Source organism: Mus musculus, chromosome 19 (genome assembly GCF_000001635.26).
Source record: "Mus musculus strain C57BL/6J chromosome 19, GRCm38.p6 C57BL/6J".
NCBI lineage: Eukaryota > Metazoa > Chordata > Mammalia > Rodentia > Muridae > Mus > Mus musculus.
In genome coordinates, this window is record NC_000085.6 from 29119337 (window position 1) to 29144415 (window position 25079).

The window sequence follows — 25079 nt, forward strand, 5'->3', positions numbered from 1 at the left end:
GTGAAAGAAAGCTATGCAACCTGTTTAAAATGTTAAATTTGAGCTTCTTGCTCCCCTCCCCCACATTGTCTCAAGATTATAGAAAATGGCTCCTTTACTTTATGTAGGAGCGGAGGCATCTGCACTTTTAGATTGTAGGTAGATAACTGTCTCATAATGGTAAACACAGGTTTGGGGTTTTAGCACTGTGCTCTGTTTCATGCCCATTCTATAACCGCTAGTGGTCATAAACACTATTGTAAACAAGTTTTTAAAAACACTTCATGTGTTAGTAAGAGAGAGTTGATCAGTTCCCTGGGAATGGGGCTTTTATGTAGACTATGCTTTCGTAGTTAGAGACTATTTACTTTTGCCACCTACCACTAAGATGCCGTGGTTTGACCTGATTAGCCTGGGTTACAACAGAGGTGGCTGGTCTTGGGTAAAGAGGAGCAACCTCGGCCCGTGGGGTCTCAAGTCGGGCATCTGCTTTCCTCTGCTCTCCATAGTTCTGCTCTCTGCATAGGAGTGGGGTTCATGAACTAGGCGAACTGATTCTTCCCGCCCTCAAAGCCTTCCTTCTCTCGGGATGGTAGCTGGAGGCTGGAAGGTAGAAGCTGGCCCGTGCCGTGTGCAGCTGAGGAGCGTGTGTCGTAGTCTGAGGAGCCTTGCTATAACAAAGTACCCGAGACTAGGTAGTTGATAAATTACAACGTTTTTCTCTTCTGGAAGCTGGGAAATTCAAGAAATGGTGTACACTGTAGCATGGTGAAGGGCAATGGCCTGGCAAGGCAGAGAAATCAAGCCAGACCTAACCTTCTCTCAGAAGCTAGTTTCAGAAATAACTAAGCTGCTTTCCTGAGACTGTCCATAACCTATTCACGAAGACTGCGTTTGCGTTACTAAGTCACCTCTGAAAGGCCCTATCTTCCAACGGCATTACAGTGACAAACTTGAACATGAGAAGGCTGTCAAGATAGAGCACTTAGGAAGAGTTACTACTCTCTGGGCTTTAGGGAAACCCTGGGGTAGACTATCATCGAGGTTTGTATAAGGACACTGTGTAGTTCCCCACAGGACAAAATTACCCAACGACACATTTCTCAGAACTTCTCCTTTCGAATGTATTTACCTTTAATATTTAGTTAAATTAGCTAATCTTTAATAGTTTTGCCAAATGCTGCCCCCGCCACACCCTGTCCACTCTGAATGAGTTAGTTCCTAGACCTTGTGTATCATTTCTACTTCTGACCGCCCATCTTCTGCCCTTGGAGCCTTTTTGGAGGATCATTGAGTTGAATCAGCCTGTTGGACTTGTGGCATCATGGAGACAGCGGGGCTTGAAGCCTGTCTTAGGGAAGGAAACAGATTCTGTGACTCTCCCCACCCCACTCCCCCACTGGAGCCACGTAGCTCATCAGAGGCCGAACTTGGGACAAAAGACTGGGTCTCTTCTGCTCATGATGCCACTACTCTTGCTTCCTGTCCCAGGGTGGCCTCCCCAGGGTCTTCTGGGAGCTCTAGATACAGAAGAGATGAACCTTCAGTGCTACTGTGATTACCATTGGGGGGTTCAATGCTTTGTGCATGTTGAGGGCATTGTTCCCTCTAAGGCTCCTCCCAACTCCCCATGTAGAATCAGCACCTGTACCAGGATTCTTAGGTAAACATTGAGGGTTCATTGGCTTGCTCTGACCTGGAGAGGTACCAACTCTTTAAGTGTTAAAGAATATATTTGTTATGTATATTGGAAAAGGCTTAATAAAATAACATTATAATAATGTCTATTAATAAATTAATAGAGTAATGTTATGGGCGTGATACCTGTGAGAATGAGCAGAGGTCCCAGTGTGTTTTCTGTGTGAGTCCAGCAGTTTCTTGAGTTTTGTTTACCACTTGGACTTTTAGCTACATGTTCAAAGTTTAATTGAAAATTCCTTGAACTAACTTACAGGTTGATGTTCTTAAAGCGACAGCGCTCCCTCTACTGAAACAGTTTGGGATCGATGGAGAATCATTTGAGCTAAAGGTGAGAATGTGTGAACTGCTGGCTGTATGTATCCAAGACATTTTTATTTAGCTGATTGGAAGAAGCATGCGATATATGATGAGGCTTATTAACCAGTGCTTCAAACCTTGAACTGAGAGAGACCTTTAACAGTTCCCACAGTCGAGTTGTTCTTCTCCGGTAGGTCTGTTATAAACACGAACTGAGTCCCTCACACCTCACCACAGCTGTTGGTTAGACAAGGAATAGAGCCACATGGAGTCTGGCCCTTTGCCGCGCTTGTCTGAATCATCCTGGTGTAATTTGTGTCCAGGAGCTCCTGAGACGCCACAGTGCCTTCAAAGCCCCATAGGAATGATTTAGCCTTCCTGGGCTAGGTGTCAGGGGAACCCATGTTTTCCATGTCTGCTTTCTCCCATGCCCTCCTTACCACTTTGTGCAGATCTTGCGTCGGGGAATGCCCCCTGGAGGAGGGGGCGAAGTGCTTTTCTCCTGCCCCGTGAGGAAGGTCCTGAAGCCTGTCCAGCTCACAGACCCAGGAAAAATCAAGCGGATCAGAGGAATGGCGTATCCTTTGCATTAAAGTCCTTCTTCTCTTCTTGCCTCGTGAAGATGACAGTGCTACGCCTTCTCACTGTTTACACTGTCAGCAACAATCTCACGAAAGTGTCAGTGCTGAACTCGTTTTTCTTCACTTAATACTACAGTGTCTGGGGAAGGCAATAATTCTGTAAACCTTAGCTCCGGTGTGACATGTAAATGATGGAGGGGGAGGGCTGGGGCAGCTGGGACAGGGGTGGGGGTGGCCAGTTGTCTGGAGGATTCTTTGGCGACTGGAATGTAACTGTGATCTACCGTGAAGTGTTTCTCCTGTGTCCTTCAGGGGAAGTTCACTTTATGCATCTCAGTTAAGCTTCTGAACGCTTCAAGTTAACTCACATCCTATTGTGCAGATAAGGAAACTGGGATATAAAAGCTCTGTTTGTTAATGTCTCATAGCTGATAGGTACGAATGGGATTTAAACCTTGTCAATAATTTGGTGCCTAGCTTTTAACCTCTGCCTTTTTTTTTTTTTTAATCTGCAGAAAAGCAGGGACATTTGAATGAGCCTTAAAGGATAGAAGTTTGTGAAGCAGGGCAAGAAAGGGGGGTGCTTCAGTGAGAAAAGTGGGTGTTTGCAGACGAAGCTACACACCACAGTTTTGGGGCACGGCTAGCTATGTGGGTCGTTAAGACTCAAGTAGTCGGTGACAATTGATGAACACGATGGGGTAGGAATTGAACAGGAGCCAGTGAAGAAATGAAGGCCATATTGAGCAATTGGCCTTTATTTAAATGTCACTGGTTTTCATCTGAAGAGCAAATTTGCATATCAGGACAGCTTGGGTGGTCATGTAAGAACTTTTGTGATATTTTGGAAAGTATGGTTATAGAAGAAACTCACCTAGTGTCACCATGGTAACATAGTTATTGTACCCGAAGAGAGGCAGGGAGTGGGGTAGTGAGAGGTCAGGCAGGAGCTGCTGCAGAGGGTTGAGAGTCACTGGTTTTAATGCTTTTCACCGAGGCTTGTTGGTAAGGATATGTGCTGATAGTAGCTACAAAAGGCCAGCGTAGGGTGGAATGGGGTGGTTGTGAGTTCAGTATTACATTGCTGGATTTGATGGCTCCACTGAAATAAGTCTGGAGAGGACTTTAGAGTTGAGGATCTGCAGCTCGGGAGGCAAGATGAGGGCTAGAAGTGAACGCTGTGAAGTCAGCAGCCATGAGGAATGCAGAGCGAGGAGACTGGCGCCCTGGGCAGCCATCAGAACTGTGAGTGAGGAGGGACGTAAAGAAGCCAGCACCTCCTGGACACCCAGGCCAGCTCCTGCTGAGGACTGAAGGTAGGGAAAGCAGAAGCCCAGAAGGAGCTCTTTGAGAAGCAATGGCGACAGAACATGCAACCAGTTCTGGACTGTGGGGTGAAGGACAGGGAAGTAGCTGTGTTAGGGTTGTTCTTTTCTCCACAGGTAGAGGAGAAAGATGAGGTGATGGCTCAACAGGGAAAGAGTGCAGAGTGCACTCTTTTTCTTTTCTTGTTTTGTCTTCATTTCATGTGCATTGGTGCTTTCCTGTATGTATATCTGTATGATGTTGTCAGATCCTCTGGAACTGAAGTTATAGACAGTTGTGAGCTATCACATGGATGCTGGAGATTGAACCCGGGTCCTCTAGAAGAGCAGCCAATGCTCTTAACCACTGAGCCATCTCTCCAGTCCAGAATACACCTTTGAAGACAGGCTGTGGCTAGACAGATGGCTTAGTCTACAAAACTCTTCCTTTGCAAACATGAAGGCCTGAGTTTGGTTCTCCAGAACCCACATTAAAAAGTCAAGTGTTGTAGTGGCATGTATGTAATTCTTTTTTGTTTGTTTGTTTGTTGGTTTTTTGTTTTGTTTTGTTTTTTCGAGACAGGGTTTCTCTGTATAGCCCTGGCTGTCCTGGAATTCACTTTGTAGACCAGGCTGGCCTTGAACTCAGAAATCTGCCTGCCTCTGCCTCCCAAGTGCTGGGATTAAAGGTGTACGCCACCACCGCCCAGCTGTGTATGTAATTCTTATACTGGAGAAATATAGCACGTAGTTTTATGCTCTACCCGTCTTTGCTCCAGGAAATGACCAAGCTACCAGCCCCCTCCCAGCTTCCCTTGAATCCTCAGCCAGAGGGCACAGAAGTTGTTCAATTTCGTCTTGCCTTTGGACACTATTGCTGGGTGTTGCTGTCTCCCACCTGGAAAAGTGTGCCCTTATCAGTTTCTTATCTTTCTTTCCTCCTGCCCTAATCTTCAGCTGCTAAACTCCTCTGACCACCCACCTGAAGGAACAGCCTATGTGGCCACTCCACCTTGAGATCTTACATGGTTGCCCAGTTCTCCTCTTCCCAAGGCATAGCTAACTTTGTTCTCTCTCTTGTGTCTTTCTTCCTGCCTTCTGGGATCCAGAAGTCCCGCATGTCCCTTCCGCCCAACAATTGGCTCATGGCTTTCTTTACTGATGGATCAAGAACCAACTGGGGAACAGGACCTTCCCCTCAGAACCACCCCTTACAGGGAAGCAGGATAACTGGGGCTTGTTATAGGGAAACAGGATAACTGGGACTGTTACCCTGCCCACCAATTCTAGCTGAGGGGCTCAGGTTTAATGAGAGTCTGGCCAGTTCCCAGTAGTGCTTTGTGGATGAGAGTGGGGTGGCTGGTGTTCCTCAGGCTATCCTCTTGGACTCCACGGGTATGAGCACACACATGAGCACTGTTACAGAAACACAAACAAGAGAGGTCGTTCATGATTTGAGCATTTCTATACGTTAGAAAAAGAATTTGGGAGAACAGGAGTCTGAAGCAAAGTGGCGAGATCATTGAGATCTCAGTGGTGGGACTTACTGGGTCCACTGCGCACTGCTGCTCTCTGATGTGCTGGTTGACTCTTGTCACCAGGCCTGTTGGTCCACTGAATGGGCTGTAATGAAGTTAGCTGAGTACATGTGCAGTGTGAGCACTAGAAGGTGTAGGTAGGCCAGTGGTAGATGGTATCTCCTGTTACTCAGCATATGTTCACAGTTACAGGCAAGCGGTAAGGTTGATTCAACGTAGAACTTTGTGGGGTGAGTAGAAAGGGTTGGGATGGGTTTGAAAGTTGAGATGAATCGGAGGTAAAGAGAGGGGCAGGGTTGGGGAAAGGCATGGCAGGAATGGCAGCTGTGTGCCGGCACAGCGTTGCATCGTGACTGAAGACAATAAAAGTCCTGGGGTCATGAGGTCAAGGGCTCAGAAGAAGTTGGAATTTTTCCATGGTAGCAAGCAGGAGAGAAGGCCTGTGTCCTCCAGGGATGGAAGCACCTGGCAGAGTGGGTAGGCAGTGCAGTATAACGGTGGAGAGCTGCGGAAAGCTGGAGAGTCAGGATGAAGCCAGAATGTGCCTCACTTAGTAAGGCAGTGGGACTCACCATTCTGGGGAAGGAAGACTGGAGGTGCAGAGATTGGAAGCCTTAGATTGAAGGTCAGACGTAGACAGGTGTGAGTGCTGGGAGGGAGGGGCTGCGGGGTTGAATGTAGGGAATGCTGTTGGTAGTCTGTGTAGTAAAAGCGGTAAGAGATCTGGGTAGGACAGGTATCGTCTCCCTGGATTTCACTGCTAATGTGCTTGGAACCTTCCCCCTGTGGAGTCTGAGGCAGGAAACACTTGTGAAGTGTCACATCTTCCCTCTTGACTGAAGCGGTGACAAAACATCCAAACTGGCACGGGCCTGCCCATGGAAGCACTCACAGCACCCAATCTGAAGACTAAGCATTCCAGCATCAGTCAGTGGGACTGTTACTTAATAAGCCCCTCAAAGGAATGCGGGCTTTCGTCCCGCCTTTGCCAGTTCTAGGATCCGAGAATAAAAGCTGACTTTGGAGACCCGGTAGTTAATTCTGTGGGTTTCACCTGTAGGGCTGGTTCTGGCCGGGCTGAGCTCATCCTTGTTTTGGAGTTGGGAACACTGTGGTTTTAACTGACACCCCACCTCCACCCCCACCCCAGTACTGTTACCCCTGCTTGCAGATCAGTGGCCAAGCAGACAGGTCCTGGGATGGAAGTGGTGGGGGTCCGAGCCAGCAGCTGTGACTAGAGAGTTGGCCTCACTTACTGACTGCCATCCCCTCTGAGGAGAGAGAGGGAGCACAGACTTAGTTCATGGTTCTGATCCAGAGCTCATGGTTCCGTGTGGAAGGATTGAGTGCAGAGGCTGGAGGACTGACAGAAGGCTCGCTCGGATGGGCTAGGGTTTGTAGAACAGTCTCTCAGTAAAGAGGCTAATTGAGAGTTTGAGTCTTTAGGTCTGTTCTTTTACACACCGTGTATACTACACACACATACACACAACTCAACCCCCTGGTGCCCCCCGCTTTCCCTATCTCAGGAGAGGTGAAAGGAAGCTGTTCTTTCCTAGTCAGGTGTGTTGAGCTTTGAGCAAGTGTCTCAGCTCTGCATCCCAAAGGCTTACTCGGCAATAAGCTCCGAGCCAGGACTTAGGGCCCAGGCACAGGGTTTCTGGGAGCATAAAGTAAGGTGAGGTGTGTGTGAAAGAACTTTGGGAATCCTGAGTGTGGTGGGATTGTCTTGGGGTGGTGGCGCCTCCTGAGCTGTCCTAGGGACAGTGGGTAGGATCAGGCCCCAGAAAGATAGCACCCACTCAGTCCAAAGGCTGTAAGACCTAGGGCTGTTTTGTCTCAACGGTGTTCAAAGTACGTTCTGGACAGAAGGGGTGGTGATGAAACCGGGTTCTTTGTGTATTGGAAAAAAAAAATCCCTTTTGCTCTTTCGCCATTTTGGATTTGTCCTCTGAGTCAAGTCAAATATTTGTCATGTGATTCTTGGTACAAAAGTGCTTTGGAGTTGTGAGGGATGAAACAGTAAATCCCGTGGCCTTATGGAGCAAGGACACCATGTGTCTGAGGGGAGACGTGGTGAGTTCAGGTCAGGTGCAGCATGGAGAGCTTCAGGTGGGAGGCATCTGTGGACCGAGGCATACCGGGAGGCAGTTGAGGTTGAAGACTGACTGGGTGGAGGTAGGCAGCATAGGCAGCGGTTCCAGGTTGGGTATGGACTCACTGAGCAGACTGGAGAGCCTTTACTGCAGGATCCAGGATGTTTGCTCTTTTGCTGGGTTCAGGTCCAGTCAAGGAGAAGAGCTGGCTGACAGGTCAGGCTCCATGCACAGCCTTTTGTTTCTTAGTTCTAATGAAAATCGTGTGTTGTTGATGGTAATTACTGTACAGCCCCGTGGGAATGGGCAGCTCACATTACGTCGGCGTCCACGTGGACTTACCTTATGCTCTTTCTCCATTGCTTAGTCCTGCGTGTATCCCTCCAGTTCTCCAGCATACACTGCTGTTTGAACGTGGGGTCAGGAGAGTCAGGCTCTGTTACAAAGTTAGTTCAGGGTTATGGGTTCCACCAACCCCTTTTGCCAATTTCTTCCTTCTCTAACGGAGTCCCTTGTAGAGTACTAGGTAGTAGTTTCCACCAGAGAGTATCAAGTAGAGCCCCTCTGCCCTCACAGATGCACCAACTGATTCTTAAGTAATAGTTTGGGAAACCTGTGGTCTTTAAAACAGCAGTCACTTTGATCTTTCAGCAACGTTTTCTGCTTCCAAGTCTCTGGGCGGGGGGAGGTGCTGGGATTGGCTCAGGGTCAGCCACTGTGGTATCTGGCCTGGCCTTAGGTCAAAGAGAGGCTCCTTAGAGTAGTCGGACTGTGCAAAGAATAGCAAAGTTGTCACAGTTGTCACTGGGAGCCCAATTGTGGCTGTGACGAGCTTAGGCATCTTCACACTGTGTGGAGAGGACAGTTACAGAGAAGCCTGGTTGGGAAGTCACGGCTGGGCTGTGGGACCTGACTTTATACCTTTTGTTCTAGGAATCTAGATTCCTTTTCACCATGACTGTTTGAAAGGCTTTTTTTTGTTGTTGTTGTTGTTGTTGGTTTTTGGTTTTTTATAATAATGAAAAATTTAATTACAGAACTCTTGAGTTAAATAATGTGAGATGGGAATTGTAAGTGCCAGCGTGGCACAGACTTGCTGGCTTTCTGTCTGGCTTTCCACTGTCGTGGCATCCCAGCATTATAACGTCCTTAACCCTGGGCCACAGGTACTCAGTTCGTGTATCACCTCAGATGGCAAACCGGATCGTGGATTCCGCAAGGAGCATCCTCAACAAGTTCATACCTGACATCTACATCTACACGGATCACATGAAAGGCGTCAGTTCTGGGAAGTAAGTGCCTTCCAGAGCAGCCTTCAGCAGCTGAGCTCGGCGAGACTATGGCGACGCTCCTTTCTCATCTCACTGCCTTCCAGCTTTATCTCCCTCAACTAAAACCACTGCATCCTGCAGTTATCCGCTTGGGTTAGGAGATCGCCTCTTCTCTAAGGGCAGCACAGCTGGTCCTCACAGCTCTTTCAGTCTCTCCTGATTTGAGCAAAGAGTCCAGGAGAGGACTGGGAGGTTGAGTGTAAGCGAGAAGTTTGGCCTTCACAGACTCCAGTGGAAAGTGATGGTGTCAGAGGTCAGGGCTAGAAAGGATGTTTATACAGAGTTGGCCCTTCCCTCTGGGGACGGGAAGGTCATCAACGTTCCCATGCCTTTTATTCAAACACCAGAACATTCTTTATTTACACACTGAGCTAATGATGTACCCTAGGATAATTGTAAATATTACGTTTAAAAGGTGTCTATGTACACTATCTGTATGTAGCAAGTCTGTACATGCTACAGAAACAGCAACTCCTAATGCTGGCCTTTTCTTTCTGCCTTCTTCCTCAGCTGTAGGCCTGGATTAGTGGGCCCACTCTTTTCTGGAGGGGATTGCCGAGGGCTGGGAAAGGGTGGGTAGCAGCGGAGGCTGCTGAGTGTTCCCGGATAGTCTGTTCTCAGATCCCTTGCTTTTCCAGAATGGGGAGAGAGGAATAGTGCAGGCCCAAAGGCCAGGCTGCCTGCCACCAGCTATAGAGTAGCCGTTTATAGTACTGTTCGAACCAGCTGCCCTGGTACAGAGTCAGATTCTCAGTAGCAGCTGTAAATACAGATCAGTACCAAGCTCCATGTTAAAAATTATGTATAAAACCGATGTATTTCTCACATTTGTGTTTAGTTTTTAAATCCCAGGTTACAGGTTATGAATCATTGTGAAGTCATGCCTGGGTTACTTCCCTATCAGAACCAGTGATGGTTCCACACGAGTAAGAGTTGCTGAAATGCCATGTTCATGCCTGGTGGCCTACCTTAGCACTTAGACCAGCACGCACATCGGCTCAGTGTGGCCCATTTTGACAGCCATTACTTTCAAGAAGAAATACTAATCAAGCAGTCCTGCATAGGTTGGAAAGCTATGGCGGCAACACTTGGCAAACTCCCGCTGCGGGGCTCAGGGTTGTCATGCTCCTCCTGCCACCATGCTAGACACACGGTTTCTCCCGAGTCAGAGGCATCTCTATGTTAAATTTTCTAACTGTCTAAGGGTTGGTGATGTTAGGTTGTGAAACGTGAGTCAGGGGCGCTGGATCCTTGCTTTAAAGAAGTTTAAAACTGGGCAGTAGGATCCTTCCACGTGATGAGTCCATCACGTGCTTGCAGAGCATCTCTGAGCCAGATCTGATGGTGCACAGCTACCCCCCCCCCCGCCCGCCCTCTTTGGATTCAAAGACAAGGATCGAGCATGAGGCCAGCTAGGGCTGCCTAGTGAAACAATCTCTAAAAATAAAAGTGAATGTGACTCTACATAGAGTTTCTATGGAACTACTTTGGCCAGTGTTCTAGATATGGAAGACATTTGATGAGCAGTGTTGAACAGCGTTGGAGGCGGCAGGTCTGTGTTGCAATTGTGTATGGAGCATTCCGTTGGCAAAGCTTCTCTAGTGATATATTTACTTTGCACTGGACAAGGTACATTTGAGGCATCAGATCTGGCAAATTTGTGGAGAAGTGCTTTTCCCCCCTTGTTTATGAACTGTTGTTTGTTTTGTCTTGTTTTTCTGGTTAAATTGTTGTTGCTGTGTTTTGTGAGGATGGAAACTCAGGTGTCTACGCTGCATACTTCTGGTTCCTGGCTGTGATAGCTTCCTACAGCTGCTTGCCTGTTGGATCCCTGAGTCCTCTGTGGTCCTGGACCAGACTGTTAGGTTCTAGCTGTTGGGTGGTAGAGACCACAGTGCTAGCCCACTGATGGTTCTCATGGAAGTGGGCTCTGAGTTCAGTGCTGTCTCCAGACAAAAGTACAACCTTGGGGCTCCTTCCCCCTTTCTGGCTTTATACTTTTCATTAAGGGAAACATGGTATTTCTCAGAGTTGTAGTCACACCGTCTCCAAGGTTGTAGTAAGTTCTGACCTGGCTGTAGTTTAGGGTTGAATGGGAACTGGAGAGCTTCCGTAGACTCTGGAATGTGTAAGGCCTGCATTTCAAATGTACTTTGCCACATTTCAGCTGAGTGGGCTGAGCGTGTTCAGCCTCTTCTCCCAGCATGTGCTCATTTGTAAATGAAGACAAGACTGAGCTAACGTTGATGTTATTTGCATGCTCGGATACCTGGAAGCCTGTTGACATCATATTCTGTGATTGTTAGGTACTGTGAGAGTCTTTGTAAAGTGCAGAGAGGGAGGAAGCAAGGGCATGCAAACTTCCTCTCGCCTTGGTTCTTCTTAGTGTTCCTCGGAGTCTACTCCTCTAATGAAGAACACATCTGTCTTCGCTGTGTGCCCCGTGTGTGCCTTTGCTTACTGGGTGTCCGCCCTTGCATCTCTAGGTCTCCAGGCTTTGGGCTGTCGCTGGTTGCAGAGACTACCAACGGTACCTTCCTGAGTGCGGAACTGGCCTCCAATCCCCAGGGCCAGGGAGCAGCAGTGCTTCCCGAGGACCTCGGCAGGAACTGTGCAAAGCTGCTACTTGAAGAGATCTACAGGGTATGTCCCCTGGCTCTGCAGGCGCAGAGAAAGGAACAGTCAGGAAAAGACGATCGGATGTCTTTCCTTCTGTACTCCTTTCTGGGCACTTGAGCTAAAGAGCTCGCCTGTGTTCGAGTATCAAGCAGTTTAGAATTAACTAGTTGAATGGGTTCATTGAACTAGTCCATGAACAAGTCTGCTCTACTGGGACACAGAAGATATAGCTTTTCATGGGGACGGAGGAGAGGAGGGAGTGAGGGTTCAAAATAAAGCAACCAGGGAAGGCTAAGATGATGGCTGGCGCACTGGCCTGACCAAAAGGAGTGTCCCCCACTTCTACCACCACCCCTCTTTCATCTGCCTCTGTCTGTCTCTGTCCCTCCCTCCCTCCCTCTCTCTCACTCTCTCTCTCTCACACACACACATACACACACACACACACACACACACACACACACACCTCTCCCCATCTGTTTTGATTTTTCTGTGTGTTTGCCTGCATGAATATATGTGCACCACATACATACTTGGTGCCTGGGAAGGCCAGAAGAGGTTGTCAGATCCCCTGCAGTACGTGGCTACGAGCCAGTCTGTGAGTGCTGTGGTGAATCTGAGTGCTCTTCGTGAGCAGCAAGTGGGCTTAACTCCAAGCCATTTCTTTAGTCCCAGGACTACAGCCTCTCAGCTGCCCCAGCTGCTGCTCTGTGGAGATAGGGACTCACCTTCAGATTTATCAAGGTAGAAATCTGGATTTGTGTGTGGATAGAGTTGTGCCGTTTATTCTAGGGCATTGAAGACTGTTTGGGGAAGGCCAGACTGTCACAGCGTGGTGGAGGCTCTGGGAAGTGTGAGAACTTGGCATTGTTAAAGATAGACTTTAGCCAGTTACTACGTGTGTCTGTGGTTGTGTGGGTAGGATGCAGGTCAGGCAGGTGACCTGACTTCTTCATGGCTACAAACTGTTGATCACATGTGCAGCAGGCACAAAAGTGAGCACACACTTGACTTTCCCACGGCTGAGGTGTCTGACAGGAAGGAGGAGATCGTGAGGGAAGAGAAGATGCTGGCAAGAGGAAAGTGTGTTCCTAAGCGAGCCCATTATGGATACAGTTCCTGCACAGTTGAAGACTGCTTACAATTGTAGTCTGCTCCCCTGTCCAAGCTGATCCAAGCCGGCCTTGAACCCTGCGCACTAGTCATGTGATGAACGTCATCATTCTACCTAATTAAAGATAGGAGCCCCTCCTGATACAGCTGAAGAGCAAGGCGTAGCCATTGTGCTTGCTGCTAGGAGCAGTGGAGCCAGGGAGTGAGACCTCCTTTAGGACACGGCCTGTCAGTAATCTTGTGTAGCCCAGGTCTGGTGCAGGGTTTTTGGTGCCACATCAGTTTATTTTTAATGACAGATCTAGCGCTGGTTTTGAGAGATAGGTGGTAGTTAGACGTCTGTGGGTAGAAGGATAAAGCCATTGATTCACCAGTTACTTAATTCATAGAGTTTTATAACATTTCCCATCTCTGTGTTGTCAGGTAGAAGGGTACAGTGGTAACTGTCTGCCTCTGAGATTCTCGTTGGCTTGTGTAGGTCTCCACCTGACCTTGTGGGCTGCTGTGTCCTCTCTCCAACTATGGGGACACTTACGTCCCTTTCTAGGAGACCATGGGAGAACGGCAGACACCATGACCCAGAGGAGTTCAGCAGGAGCCCATGGGCACAGCTGGCATTTGGGTTTCCCACCAGTCACGGGAGGAAAACCTGTGTTAGATTAATTGAGGTCTTTTAAAAACTATTATTGTTCCTCAAGCAAGTTTGCTTTGTTTTAGTCATTAAGAAAACTTCCTGTTAGTGTCTAGTCCTTAATTACTAAAAGGCTGAAACACTTCATGCTATTTTGACTAATTCTCTGTAGGTCTGTGGTGTGACATGGAAGCATAAGACCCTCATATATATATATAGAGAGAGAGAGAGTGAGTCTCTGACCCAGTTCCTTCTGCTCAGGGGTTTCCGTGTACCAGTTTCTGCTCATGGGTTACCATGTACCAGGGGTTCTGTCCTGCTGTCTTTCCACCTCTCCTCACCTCACACTCGAGTGGGAGCCGCTCTTGTCTTCAGCGGGAGATTCTTTGCACATCCTCTTCAACCTCCCTCTCATTTCCTTCCATACCTGGACTCAGTCTCCTTCTGCCCATTTGCAGAGCCCTGCACTGGCTCCTCACCCTCTATAGAATATAGAATAGAGCCTGGCGCTTTCCCAGTGCCTGTGAGCCGTACCCCTCCACTGCTCCTGTCTTCTTTCCAAGGCCCCTCAGCCACTTCAAGAGCCTGCTCCCAAAGCCGGCCTCAGCTGTGCCACCACTTGTAGCCCCCGCTCCCTCCACCATGTCCTGTACATGGACCGTGACATATTTACTGCATTAAAATGTCCCTCCAGTACCTAGTACAAGTCATCTGAGGACGGTGCAGTAGTGGCTCGGTGCAGGGAGCAGGAGAGGACAACAGCTTACTTTTAGGACTGTAGGAAAAATAAACAAGAGCTGTGAGACAATTGGTTTGGTTGGTCAGATTTCCTGTTTGTATGGAAAAGCAGCTTTTATCCTAAAGTTTGATGAATAAAATGAAAAAAATGTTTCTTGTTGTTTACTAACTTTAGAGGGATAGATTTTCATAAAGGCTTACTAAATCAAGAGTGACAGCCTGAGGGTGTTTACAGCTGCGGATCGCTTTACTCCCTGCCCTGGGTGCCTTTGAAAAGGAAGGAGGTCCCCTGTAAGCATCTTCAGCTGACTGCCTGTTATACTCAGAGTCTAGCCTTGGACAGCAGTGAGCCATGCTCACAAACTTAAGTTTTCAGATATGTAAGATGGGTAAAAACTTTATGACATCCTACTTGTACTCTGTAAAGTTGTATATGTGTTGACATTGTTACCCTAGAAAGAATAATGAGGAATAAAGGCCTCTTCTTTAAAGACATGGTTGGAAATAAAGAATGAAAAAAGGAAGCAAACGAAACAGTTGTGCTTCAGGAGGAAAATTTTGAAGAAAACTGTTTTGCTTATGCTTGGAAGACAAAAAAGAAGGAAAGAAAACTTGGGGTGGGATAATGTCTTTGTAATAAGAACAAGCAGTCTGACTGTGGCACTTTGTGGTGTTAGGTCGCATGGGAAGAGGTAAGACGCACTTAGGAACATCTGGAGTTGTTTCAGAGCAAGATGGGCTGAGTGCAGGGAGACCTGTAAGAGCTACTCACTCTCTGTGTGTGCCCCACTGCTCGGAGCCTCACCAGATCCTTATAGGTCGTCTGCTCGGGAGCAACTGTACCTCTCCTAGAGCGAAGGAAATGCCCCAATTTGGAAGGGAGGGCTCACTGTTTTCCCCAGTAGATCTTGGGAACGTGACTTTCAGCTGTTACTCGGGTTAGCTGTTAGTTTAGTCTCGATGGTTGTAGATGAATCTTCCTCGGGAGGCCATGTTCTGTCTGTCGCTGCTTGACCTTCAGTTCACTGTCTGAGGGTCTGGTGTTCTGAGGGCTTGTGTCCTCCTCTCTCCCTGCGTGTTTGTTACCCTTTCTGGTTTGTACTATGATTAATCATCAGCGTGTTTGTGTTTACAGGGTGGATGCGTAGACTCGACCAACCAAAGTCTAGTTCTGCTGCTCATGACCCTTGGACAGCAGGACGTTTCCAAAGTCCTGCTGGGACCACTCTCACCCTACACGTAAGCTGTTTCCCTTTGTCCTCGCTCATGTGTTCTGTTTGTACAGAGTGACCCGGATGTGCCGTGTGTAGCCTGTGACCACAGCATTGTCCCTGCTTGTACTGATCTCTAACCAGCCAGCAGTGGCCACTATTAACCTGATGGTTTTCTTCACACGTGGGTTCGGGCCTTGCCTTCTTCCCAGTACACCTGCTGTCCCCATGTTCTCTGAGCTCTCAGGCACGCTGGGTGGCTCTCGTGGCTCTGCTTTGTGATTTGTTTCTATCCTGGAGACAAACATGGAGCTGGAAGCTTCTCCATCCTCATTTTCCTGCTGGCATCCTTTTTCCTTTTAAAAACTTTTATTTATTCACTTTACACCCCGTTCACCCGCTGCCTTTCTTATTTGTGGTCAATGGTTATTTTCTAATAGCATTCCGTATTAGCTGGCTAGAAGAGCCAAAGAGAGGCAAAATTCCTAGGGATGCTATTAGACCAGTTGGGAGTTACAGAGATGCGTTTGGGCAGCTGGATACTAACATCTAGGATATAAAAACATGCACACTCCAAGAACAGTAGCTAGTTGGAAACTTGAATTACAGAGCGCCAAGCTCAAGAGGAGTTTCTAGTCAGGGATAAATGAGCAGGTTTGGAAACAGGCTCACGTGTATGCGTGAGTGTTGGAGTGTGGGGGTGTGCATGTATGAGCGTGTACTCATGTATACACACTTACACGCTCACAGACTTAAGCTAGCTGTTTGGTCAGCGAGGGGTGGTAAGTGGGAGGGGCAGGTAGATCTGAGACTGAACTGCCCTTTTTCGGTTATCATGGTACCGATGCTGTAGCTCTGAAAGGTACAGTACTGTGATAGCTGAAGAATGGCGGTGCCATCACGTTGAGGGGAGGCGCCTGAAGGATTCTTTTACTTTTTAGAGTTGGCAGTGGGAGGTTTTTGGAACAGAAGATGAAAGGGAATATACTCTCTTAGCAGCAGGGGACACTGATAAGCAGGAAGGACCCCAAGAGCCACACGTTACCTCCTGATAAGCTCTGTAAAGGGTTTCACAGGACAGGAAACCTAGACTTGAGCAATCCTAATGGCAGGCCACCTGCAGAAGTCCACACTGCTCAAACAGATTGTCACTGGAGCGTTCTGGGGGGAGGTGGCAGCAAGCACAGCTCCCTAGGTGCGGGATCCCATCAGTTCCTGGAAGCAACTGGTGGTGAGTGACCATCTTGGGCCAGGTTGGCTTTTTTGTGGTCAGTGCTGTGTCCAGCTTCTGCTCTGGGGCAGCAGAGGATCCATGGCTCTCCTGGAGTCTGTAAAAACCACTGTCTCCAAATGTGTGTGGCCCAGAGTTTGGGCCTCGGCAGAACAGCATGTGACCATGGAATATATGTTTTTATCTTTTTTTTTTTTTTAAGTTAGTTTTAGAGAGTCTTTCACTTCCAACTCTGGGGCCTTGAATAATCTTTTAATGTCTGTAGCCTTTTGGAATGCGACTGTCCTTCACCACATAATCCTTTTGGTTTCCTTTCTTCATCCAGAAACCTAAGATTACCGCGTCTCCTGGGAGACTGTAGTCTGCTCCGAGTGGAGCTTTAAAAGTAGTCCAGATGGGACTATTCTGTGCCTTGAGATTTGGGTCTGAGGCTTGGACACATGCTCCTTGCCCCAGGGCTTAGTGTACCCCACCTCCTCTGCCACACACACCCCGCCTGCCCCAAGCAAGCACAGATGGGAATTGTGTTCAGCAAAGTCTGTGATGGGGACCCCTTTGCCCTTAATCTTGTGGAAGGCTCCAGTATCTCAGAAGATGGAGGGTGAGCATAGGCCCTGACAGGTACAATTGACATCTTATCTGCGAATGGGACAGGCACCAGGATGGGGCAGGGGGAGTATCATGTGCATATTCTTGTGCTATTCACGTCATAGAGACACAGATTTTTGGACCTCACTTTCCTTGAGGAAAGCAAGAATATTCTTGGTGTGAAGAAGGCATGTGCATGCCTCTGGCAGTTGGCATGAGTTTGCTTTGTGTGAATGGCATCTCGGGTACCATTTTTCTGGAGTGCCAGGATTAAGAAGTTTTCTCTCCCTGTTGCTATAGGAGGTTGCTGCTTCGGCTCCTCTGTACTAGTTGAGGAAATAAGTCTATATGTGTGACCTTTTTGAGACCAGACAATTTTTCTCAGTTGAATAAATAATATTGGATGCCATAGACACAAGAAGAGAACCTCTCTTTGTTTTAAATTTGAGTATTGTTGGCTTACAGTTTTAACCCTGGAAGCTTAATTTTACATTGTAGTGAGGAATTATTTTATTTACAAGTTGAAGTAACATAAAAAAATATATCATACATTATTATATATATTAGTATATAGAGAGATGTATCAAATATCTTTATGTATCGAGATACACAATATATATATTACACATATAATATATATCTATCATCAGGCCCTTAGAATGCTCAGAAATCCTGACAGATTAGTGTTCCAAGCTTCGCTTTCTGCCTGTGCATAGGCCTTGGTGTCCAACCTGTCAGTACTTACGCTCTGTCGATGCTGCAGTGCCACCAGGGGAGGCTGAGTTGAGCATTTGTGAGTCTTTGTTGATGACATGGATGGTGAGGTGCTTAGCAGCATTCAAGGCACTATATCTGAGGAACTCACATCCTGCCTTGTGGCCCCTCACCTCATCCCAGCCCATCCCCCATCGTGTCTCTTTGAGCTCCAGAAGGTGAACTTCCACAGAGTGATCTCAGGCCCGAGGCCTGCTGCACACTGGCTGGTGTGCATCTGTGTGCAGTGCTTGTAAAATGTACGACCAGCTTCCAGCCACATTCCTTAACAACTGTACGCTCCCACCTATACTTCCGCAGAGCGGTGTAGGTAGTGTTTGTTTAACAGCAGGCATGCACTGTATCTGCCGTGAGCAGGACAATATTGTTTGATTTTTGGTTTTGTTTTTTTTTTTTTCTGTTTGGTGCTAGCAATCAAATCCAGGCCCTTATGTGTTGCTTAGCCAACCGAGTGCTCTACTACTGAGCTAGATAGCCTCAATCCCCAGATAATCTTTTTTTCAGATTATAATAGAATTGCATCATTTCCCCTTACCCTTTCCTCATTCCAAACTCTTCATATATCCTGCCTTGCTCTCTTTCAAATTCATAGGCTCTCTTTTTTTAATGATTGTTGTTACTTACATACATACATACATACATACATACATACATACATACATGTTCTGTAATACATCAATGCAGCTTGTATGAATATTTTCAGGGGTTGACCATTGGTAACCATTTGATGTGCCCTTCCCTGGAAGAAGCTGTCTCCCCTGCTCTTCCTAGCAGTCCTTAGCTGCCTCTGGTTATTTGTATAGTGTTCAGGCCTCGTGGACTTCCCACCTGCTTCCAGTTTAGCATGTCTGTCACTATGCCTGTCCAGCTCATGTTTAGGTGTCATGTTGGTGAAACATATGGATGTAGCCTCCAACATTCGAGTCACAATCTCACAGCAAACTCACTGATTCTTTTTCACTTAAAAATCATCCCACCCCCACCACCTTCCAAAATGTTCTTTGAGCCTTAGGTATGGGAATTATAGGCATATTTATCTGTTGGGGCTGGGCTCTACACCTCTGCATTTTGATTGGCTGTAGTTTTCTGTGATGATCTCTATCTGTTGCAAAGAGAAGTTTCCTTGATGCGTGAGGACCACACTTAGCTGTGGTATAAGAGCAACTATTTAGAGTGTAGTTAGGGATTATGCTGGTTGTAGGTTCTCCAAGATCCATGAGTTCATGAGTCCTGGACATTTGTCTGGGTTTTCAGCATGAGGCTGATGCCCCTTTTGTTGAACTTTCCGTTCATTTTAAATCTTTTAACTCCTGTGGTTTCCAGCATAACCCTCTGTGAGTGAAAATGTAGGTGCAGTTGTGTGCCTCATCTTAACTGATAAGACATGTCACTTGCCAGGGTCACACAAAAGCGGGGGCTGGGGGGATGGAACAGGTTCATTGGAGATATTGCTTCTCTGACTGCTTTTAGCTTAAGAGCTGTGACCCATCACTGTCACTGGCTTCTCACGACTTTGCTGATACAGAACATCATGCTACAACGTTCACAAGTCCTCATTTCAGCTTCTGGACACCTTGGACCATGGTGCTTTTTTTCATAAAGTGATATTGCTTATGGAGAGTGGTTGGCTGTGTGCCAGCGGCACAGTCAACCAGTTCTGTTTCCTGTTGCCTTGAACCAAGTTTAATAACGTCATTCTTGGAGTAGAGTTGAAGTGTTGGCATCAGACACACCACTGGTCTCAAAAGCTGCCATGTAATGACTGCGGGGAACCAGGGAACCATGTGACGCGGTTTTTCCTTGCTCTCAGATCTTGTCTCTCGGCTTCTAGGACAACTCCTTAGACCTAACTTGTTGGCAACCCTAACCCTGTGTCCAGGTGACACAGAAACCTGGGTTGGTGAAACAGGAGGCAGGATTTTCTGTTCGTATCACCAGAAAGAGGCTGACCCATCACTGCTTCCCTCTTGTGCTTCCAAGGGCATTGGAGGGGCTGAGCCTGAGCCAGTCCAGGCCTGGCCATGGAGATTCTGTGGGCAGATGGTCCTTGCTTGTTGACAGTGACAGTGGGAACAACCAACCTTTGGAAGCACACAGGGACAATTATCTCAGCTTCCAGAAGTCTCTGAAACCTTGTCAGATAGAGTGGGGGCTTTCATAGCAAAGTCTTGTTCGTGTTAACAGTGAATCACTTTGTTCTAAAGGGAAAGATAGATAGATAGATAAGTAGACAGACAAAACAGTGCAGATCCAGTTGTCAAGTGAGAAACTAAGATCATTTACTCAGAAGTTGCATTAAACTCTAGTTGCCCCAAGAGGGTTATAAGAAAAGCTGCTCCTTGATTTTGGATCAGATACCCACCCAGCCCTTTTCTCTTTTTCAAGACAGGGTTTCTCTGTGTAGCTCTGGCTGTCCTGGAACTCCCTCTATAGACCAGGCTGGCCTTGAACTCAGATCTACTTGGGGCTGCCTCCCGAGTGCTGGGATTAAAGGTGTACACCACCACAGCCCAGCCAATTTCACTTTCTTAAGGAAGCTGTTTGGGTTTAAGATGGTAGGGAAAATGAGGCTGGAGGTGGAAGAAGGGCATTCTGAAATGCCCCTCAGACCCATCTTCTGCTGGCTTGCTCAGACAGCCCGAGAGGCCGGCAAAACACTGTGGAGAAAGTCAAACAACCTTTGCTTTTCCTAACTGTTCCAAAAGCTACAAGTTCCTCAATGCTGTACATAAACAGGCCTGCACCCTCGGTCTGCATCTCTTCCACCCTCCTCCAAGACACCAAGCAAGCTCAAGTTCCCAGGAGTTCTGCCAGCAGGAGAGGGCATCTGGCTTTTTTAGTCCAGTTGAATGATTCAGAGTGAAGTAGCTGAATGAGGCCCAGAGGGAAGCTTGCCTCAGGCCTGTGTTAGTCTACGCAGCAGTGAGGGAGACCGAGCTGTCCTCCCCTCAGCCTGCAGAGAAGTGGGGAGGAAGGTCCTGGTGTTTTCTTCTCCGAGGCTGCCAGTTAGAAACTTGGCTCACACGTGTGTGTGGCTTGTTTATCTGTGGGGTTTGTGTCTTTGTCTTCTTTTCCCTAAGACAAGATGGGGAAACAGATGGATAGATGGAGAGAGAAGAAAAAAGGAAAAAAGAGGGAAAGAATTCCCATGGTCAGTAAGACCAGAAAGCCAGCAGGGGGAGAGCTGACTTCCCCTAATTACCAAGATCGCTGAAGTCCTTTCTCAGTTACCCCCAACGCTTCAGTTCTTAGTGTCTCAATAGCAGGGAGAGAGTTTCATGTGTGCAGGCCATCATTGTTGAGATACTTGTGTGACTTACCCAGAGGGTCAGCACTGTGTAGCTGGCAGTCACTTATGTAGCCACTAAGCAGAGAACGCTGTAGAAACTCCATTAAGACAGCGAAGGATCAGATGGATGAGTGCTAGTGGCTAGGAAGGCTCTATGGAAGAATTTTAAATGGGCTTGCGTTGTAAAGATGAAGTCGTATGGTCTTACATGGAGGGTCAGCAAAGTATATCTCACCTGAGCTATGGTGCTTAGCAGTTGGTCCCTGTCTTGTGACATGCCTACAGCTCACACAGAGGGTGAGTTGATCTGCTATGATCTAGTCTCTTGGTATATTTCCCTCCTGTGAGTGGATCAAGCACAGAGGAGGCACATTCACCGCAGCAGGCTTCATCCTTAATTTCATCTGTAACTGACTAGGGTTGGGACCTGGGATTAGTACATTTTTTAAACTCACAGATGTGTAGAAATATAATTTATCCGGCCATACAGCTTACCCATTTACAGTGTTCAGTTTAATAGTCTTTAGTATACTCATAGAGTTGAATAACCACAGTCTAACTTTAGCACATTTTTATCACCCCGGAAAGAAACGCTGTGCCATTTGTGGTCGCTGCCCATTTGTCCCGCTGTCGTCCCAGCTCTGTCGCAGTAATAGAGAGCTCTTGTGACCGTTGTCTAGAAAACAACATAACCCTATGTAATGATATAGGTCCTTAGCAACCACTTCTTTCATTTAGCACAGTTTACAGCGCTTATCCTGTTGGAGCACATACAAGTGCTGATAACACCCCATGAATAGGACACGCCTTTTCTTTTGTCAGTCGGTGGACATTGGGGTGTTCTCCTTATGTGCTCTTATTGGGTGGTTCGCGCTTATGAACAGCACCGCTGCGAGTGTGTGTGTGTTTGTAGGTGGTTTTGCAGGTTGTGTGCTTTCACTGTCCCGGGGCATGCATTCTCCCTGGAGCACGCATCTCTGTGCTTGAGTTTGAAGGGCTGGTTGTTTTCTAGGCAGCCGTACTTTACATTCCTGTCATGGCGTGTGCAGTAGCTTACCCGCTGCTTCCCATCACACGTGTCACTGTGCCTTTCTTAGTGCCACCAGTTGAGCATGAAGTAGTTTCTTCCTGCAGACTTGCTTTTCATTTCCCTAATGGCAGACGAGATAGCCTCTTTCCATTGTACTTGGATCTCCTGCCTGTCTTTTTAGTTGTTTTCCTAAATTACTGTAGAGTTCTTGGTTCTCTCATTGCTCTGATTTTGGTGTTTCTGTTTTGGCAACCATTAAATTGTTCGTTGTCCGAACGTAATGGCGTTCACCCTATAGTTTCAGCGTTTACAAAGACCTTGGAAGAGCTGGAGCTGATTCCGTGTGCTGGGAAGGAGTCAAAAGCCTCCATTCTTTGCTTGTGAATAATTGGTCATTCCCATATCATTTGCCTGATTTATTCCTGATAAGGCTATTAACTTGGCCTTAAGTCTGTGGGTTTATTTCTTGACTCCCAGTTTTGTTCCACTGATGTGCCCGTCTAGAATCCGTATGATGAAAGTTCCTCAGGTGCTCTCTGTGTACTTTAGGCTTAGAACTATGTGGCTGGGGCGGGGAGGCTGGCCGGATCAGGACCAGTGTGCCACAGGTGTCTGTGTGATGCTTTATTGCAGATGAACACCAGGTTATTCACTTAGCAGTGTTCCTTCAGCTTGCTCCATAAGAGCCACGGGGGATGCTTGCTGATGGAAGATTTCTGGCCCCTATGCCCCGACAACATAGAATTCAGGAAAGAGGAGAGTGTGTGTTTACATAGGCTCTGTGATTCTAGGCATTTCTATGGGGATACTTCGTCTAACCCTTAGGAGCCTATGCGTTTAGTGAATGCTCCAGGTGAGCCCTGTGGCTTAACTGGGGTCACACTGAGTGTCCTAGGGCAGCGGTTCGAACCCCCTAAAGCTTCTTGACAGTGTGCCTGAAGAACCGCTGTCTCAGGAAGGGGAATGCCATGCTTTCTGTTGCAGGGAGTGGGAAGAAACAGCCTCATGAATCTTCACAGCGTTCGCTGTGAGCTCTTCTCTGGTACCTCAGTTAACACTTGTCTCCTGTTAAATATGCACACGGAAGCACATAAGCACACGTCTCCCCCTACTGCTAGGCAAGGGCGGGCTCTACCACCAAACCACAACTGCAGCTTCCCTCCTCCTTCTCTGTGGCTTCATTGAAAATTTAACAACTGTTCTTAAGAATCCTGAACTTTCTTCTGTAGTCTGTAGCAGCAGATGGAGATCTGCATGGGGAAGTTCCTGGTTTCATCTTTGCTTTGACTACAGTGTCCCTAGCACCAGTAACAGAGCCTGACTCTAATAGAGACTCGCAGAAAATACTGTTGAGTAAGTAGAAGGCAGTTGCTGGCGTTCAGGATAAGAAATTGTCTTTGTTCATCTTTTTTTACCCCATGGTGCTCTGACTAAGGGGAGAAATGTAATATGCACCACTCAAAATTACCTCCATATTTGTGACTGTAATAAGTATGTGGGACGGGAAGGCTGAGTGTCTTACACTAACCTCTAGCCTGTCTCCAGCCGAACTTACCTTGCTGAGGTGTGTGTGCGCGCGCGCGTGTCTCCACAGGCTGCTCCAGGCCTCTTGGGAAGCTGACAGGCTATAAATATTAAAGCCTTTTTGATTAGACAGTTTTAATTTCAATGTTTTTAGTCTCAGAAATTAAAATTTGGGGTCTTAGGAGGACAGAGTTTCTTTTAAAATGAACGTTCTCACTATTTCTTTTTAGGATAGAATTTTTGCGGCATCTGAAGAGCTTTTTCCAGGTTATGTTTAAAGTTGAAACCAAGCCATGTGGTGAAGAACTGAAGGGCGGGGACAAAGTGCTAATGACCTGCGTTGGTATTGGCTTCTCTAACCTGAGCAAGACCCTCAAGTGATCCTGTACAACGTCAGGCTCTGCTGTGCATGGATGAAGCAGAAAGATGCGAAGGACCACAGGGACCAAGTCCAGGCATGTCCATCCAGGACAGGCGGCCTCTTAACATTACAGACTTTCTTTTCCACTGAAAATACTGATTTGCAAATACAAGCTGTCTCTCCCACGTGACTTCCAGCTGCTTCTCCAATGACATTCCTCGGAGGCCCAGGCTGTGGGCTTCCAGACTCACCTGGAGGAGGGGCCCTCCGTGAGTGGCCACGCTGCTAGACAGTATCCCAGCAGCTCTTCTTCATCTTTGGATTGTGGCTCTGTGTAGGGTTTATGTGACAACGTGACAGTGTGTGTAGAAGACCTCCAGTCTGTTGTGCCAGAAGTTGGGGCACTGGTTCCCTCTCTCGTCTTAGGAATAATTTGCTTGCATGGGCACATGCTATACCTCACATGGTAACTTGTGTTTGTGTGGGCCTGGTGGTTGGGATGGGGAGGGCAGACATGTCTTAAATGTTTTCTGTATCCCAGGTATGGCATAAAATTTTGTTTTTATTCTTCTAATTGCACTGTAGTGTAAATCAGAGTATTTATTTTTCATTTGATGTTTATAATTCAGAAACATTAGATCTGATTTAAAGATGTAACAGAATCTGGGATTTTATCTACATATAAGCTAATATTCCAATTTCATGGATGCTAATAGAAGACATCAAAGTCCCAGGACAGAGACACAGAACTTTGTAGCCTGGCAGGCAGCATAAACATATTTAAACTGATGTCTCTACTGCCAAGTCCTGCTGTGGAAGGGAAGGGCTCAGGTTGGTGCACATACAGTAAAATTTGTATCATGGGCAAGGAAGACAGGTCCTTTCTCATAGCAAGTCTGTTCTTTGTTCCACTAGAGATACTATGTCACCACTCGAGACTGCTTACTGCAAATAGCCTTCTAAGAAGGGACTTAGGCAGAGACCAGCAAGAACGTGCGGTGATATCCTGGACCGTGGTGGACTCCCCTGTGCTCGGTAGATTCTACGTGTGATGGGTCTACAGGATCAGGAGCCACTGTTCTCCCTATTGGAGGGCGTCTGGGTGGAAGTCAGGATGGCTTTGCCTCACTGTCTTCCTCCAAA

The 25079-nt window shown here is 47.3% G+C and overlaps 1 protein-coding gene and 1 non-coding gene across 4 annotated transcripts in view; both read left to right on the plus strand.

The window, feature by feature from the left end:
- Rcl1 (RNA terminal phosphate cyclase-like 1) overlaps positions 1-24515 on the plus strand; it is a 42477-nt gene extending 17962 nt beyond the window's left edge. Inside the window, exons 4-9 of one of the 3 annotated variants that reach the window (NM_021525.2) lie at positions 1934-2008; positions 2430-2554; positions 8663-8788; positions 11314-11470; positions 15064-15167; positions 23806-24507. In NM_021525.2, coding sequence (NP_067500.1) covers positions 1934-2008; positions 2430-2554; positions 8663-8788; positions 11314-11470; positions 15064-15167; positions 23806-23956 — 738 coding nt within the window. In that variant the 3' untranslated portion in view covers positions 23957-24507. The other 2 variants (XM_006527246.4, XM_017318268.1) reach the window with 2 other exon arrangements.
- On the plus strand, positions 15943-16039 carry Mir101b (microRNA 101b). Its single transcript, NR_029778.1, has one exon. It is a non-coding gene; the product is annotated as a microRNA 101b (primary transcript).
- Positions 24516-25079: the final 564 nt, after the last annotated feature.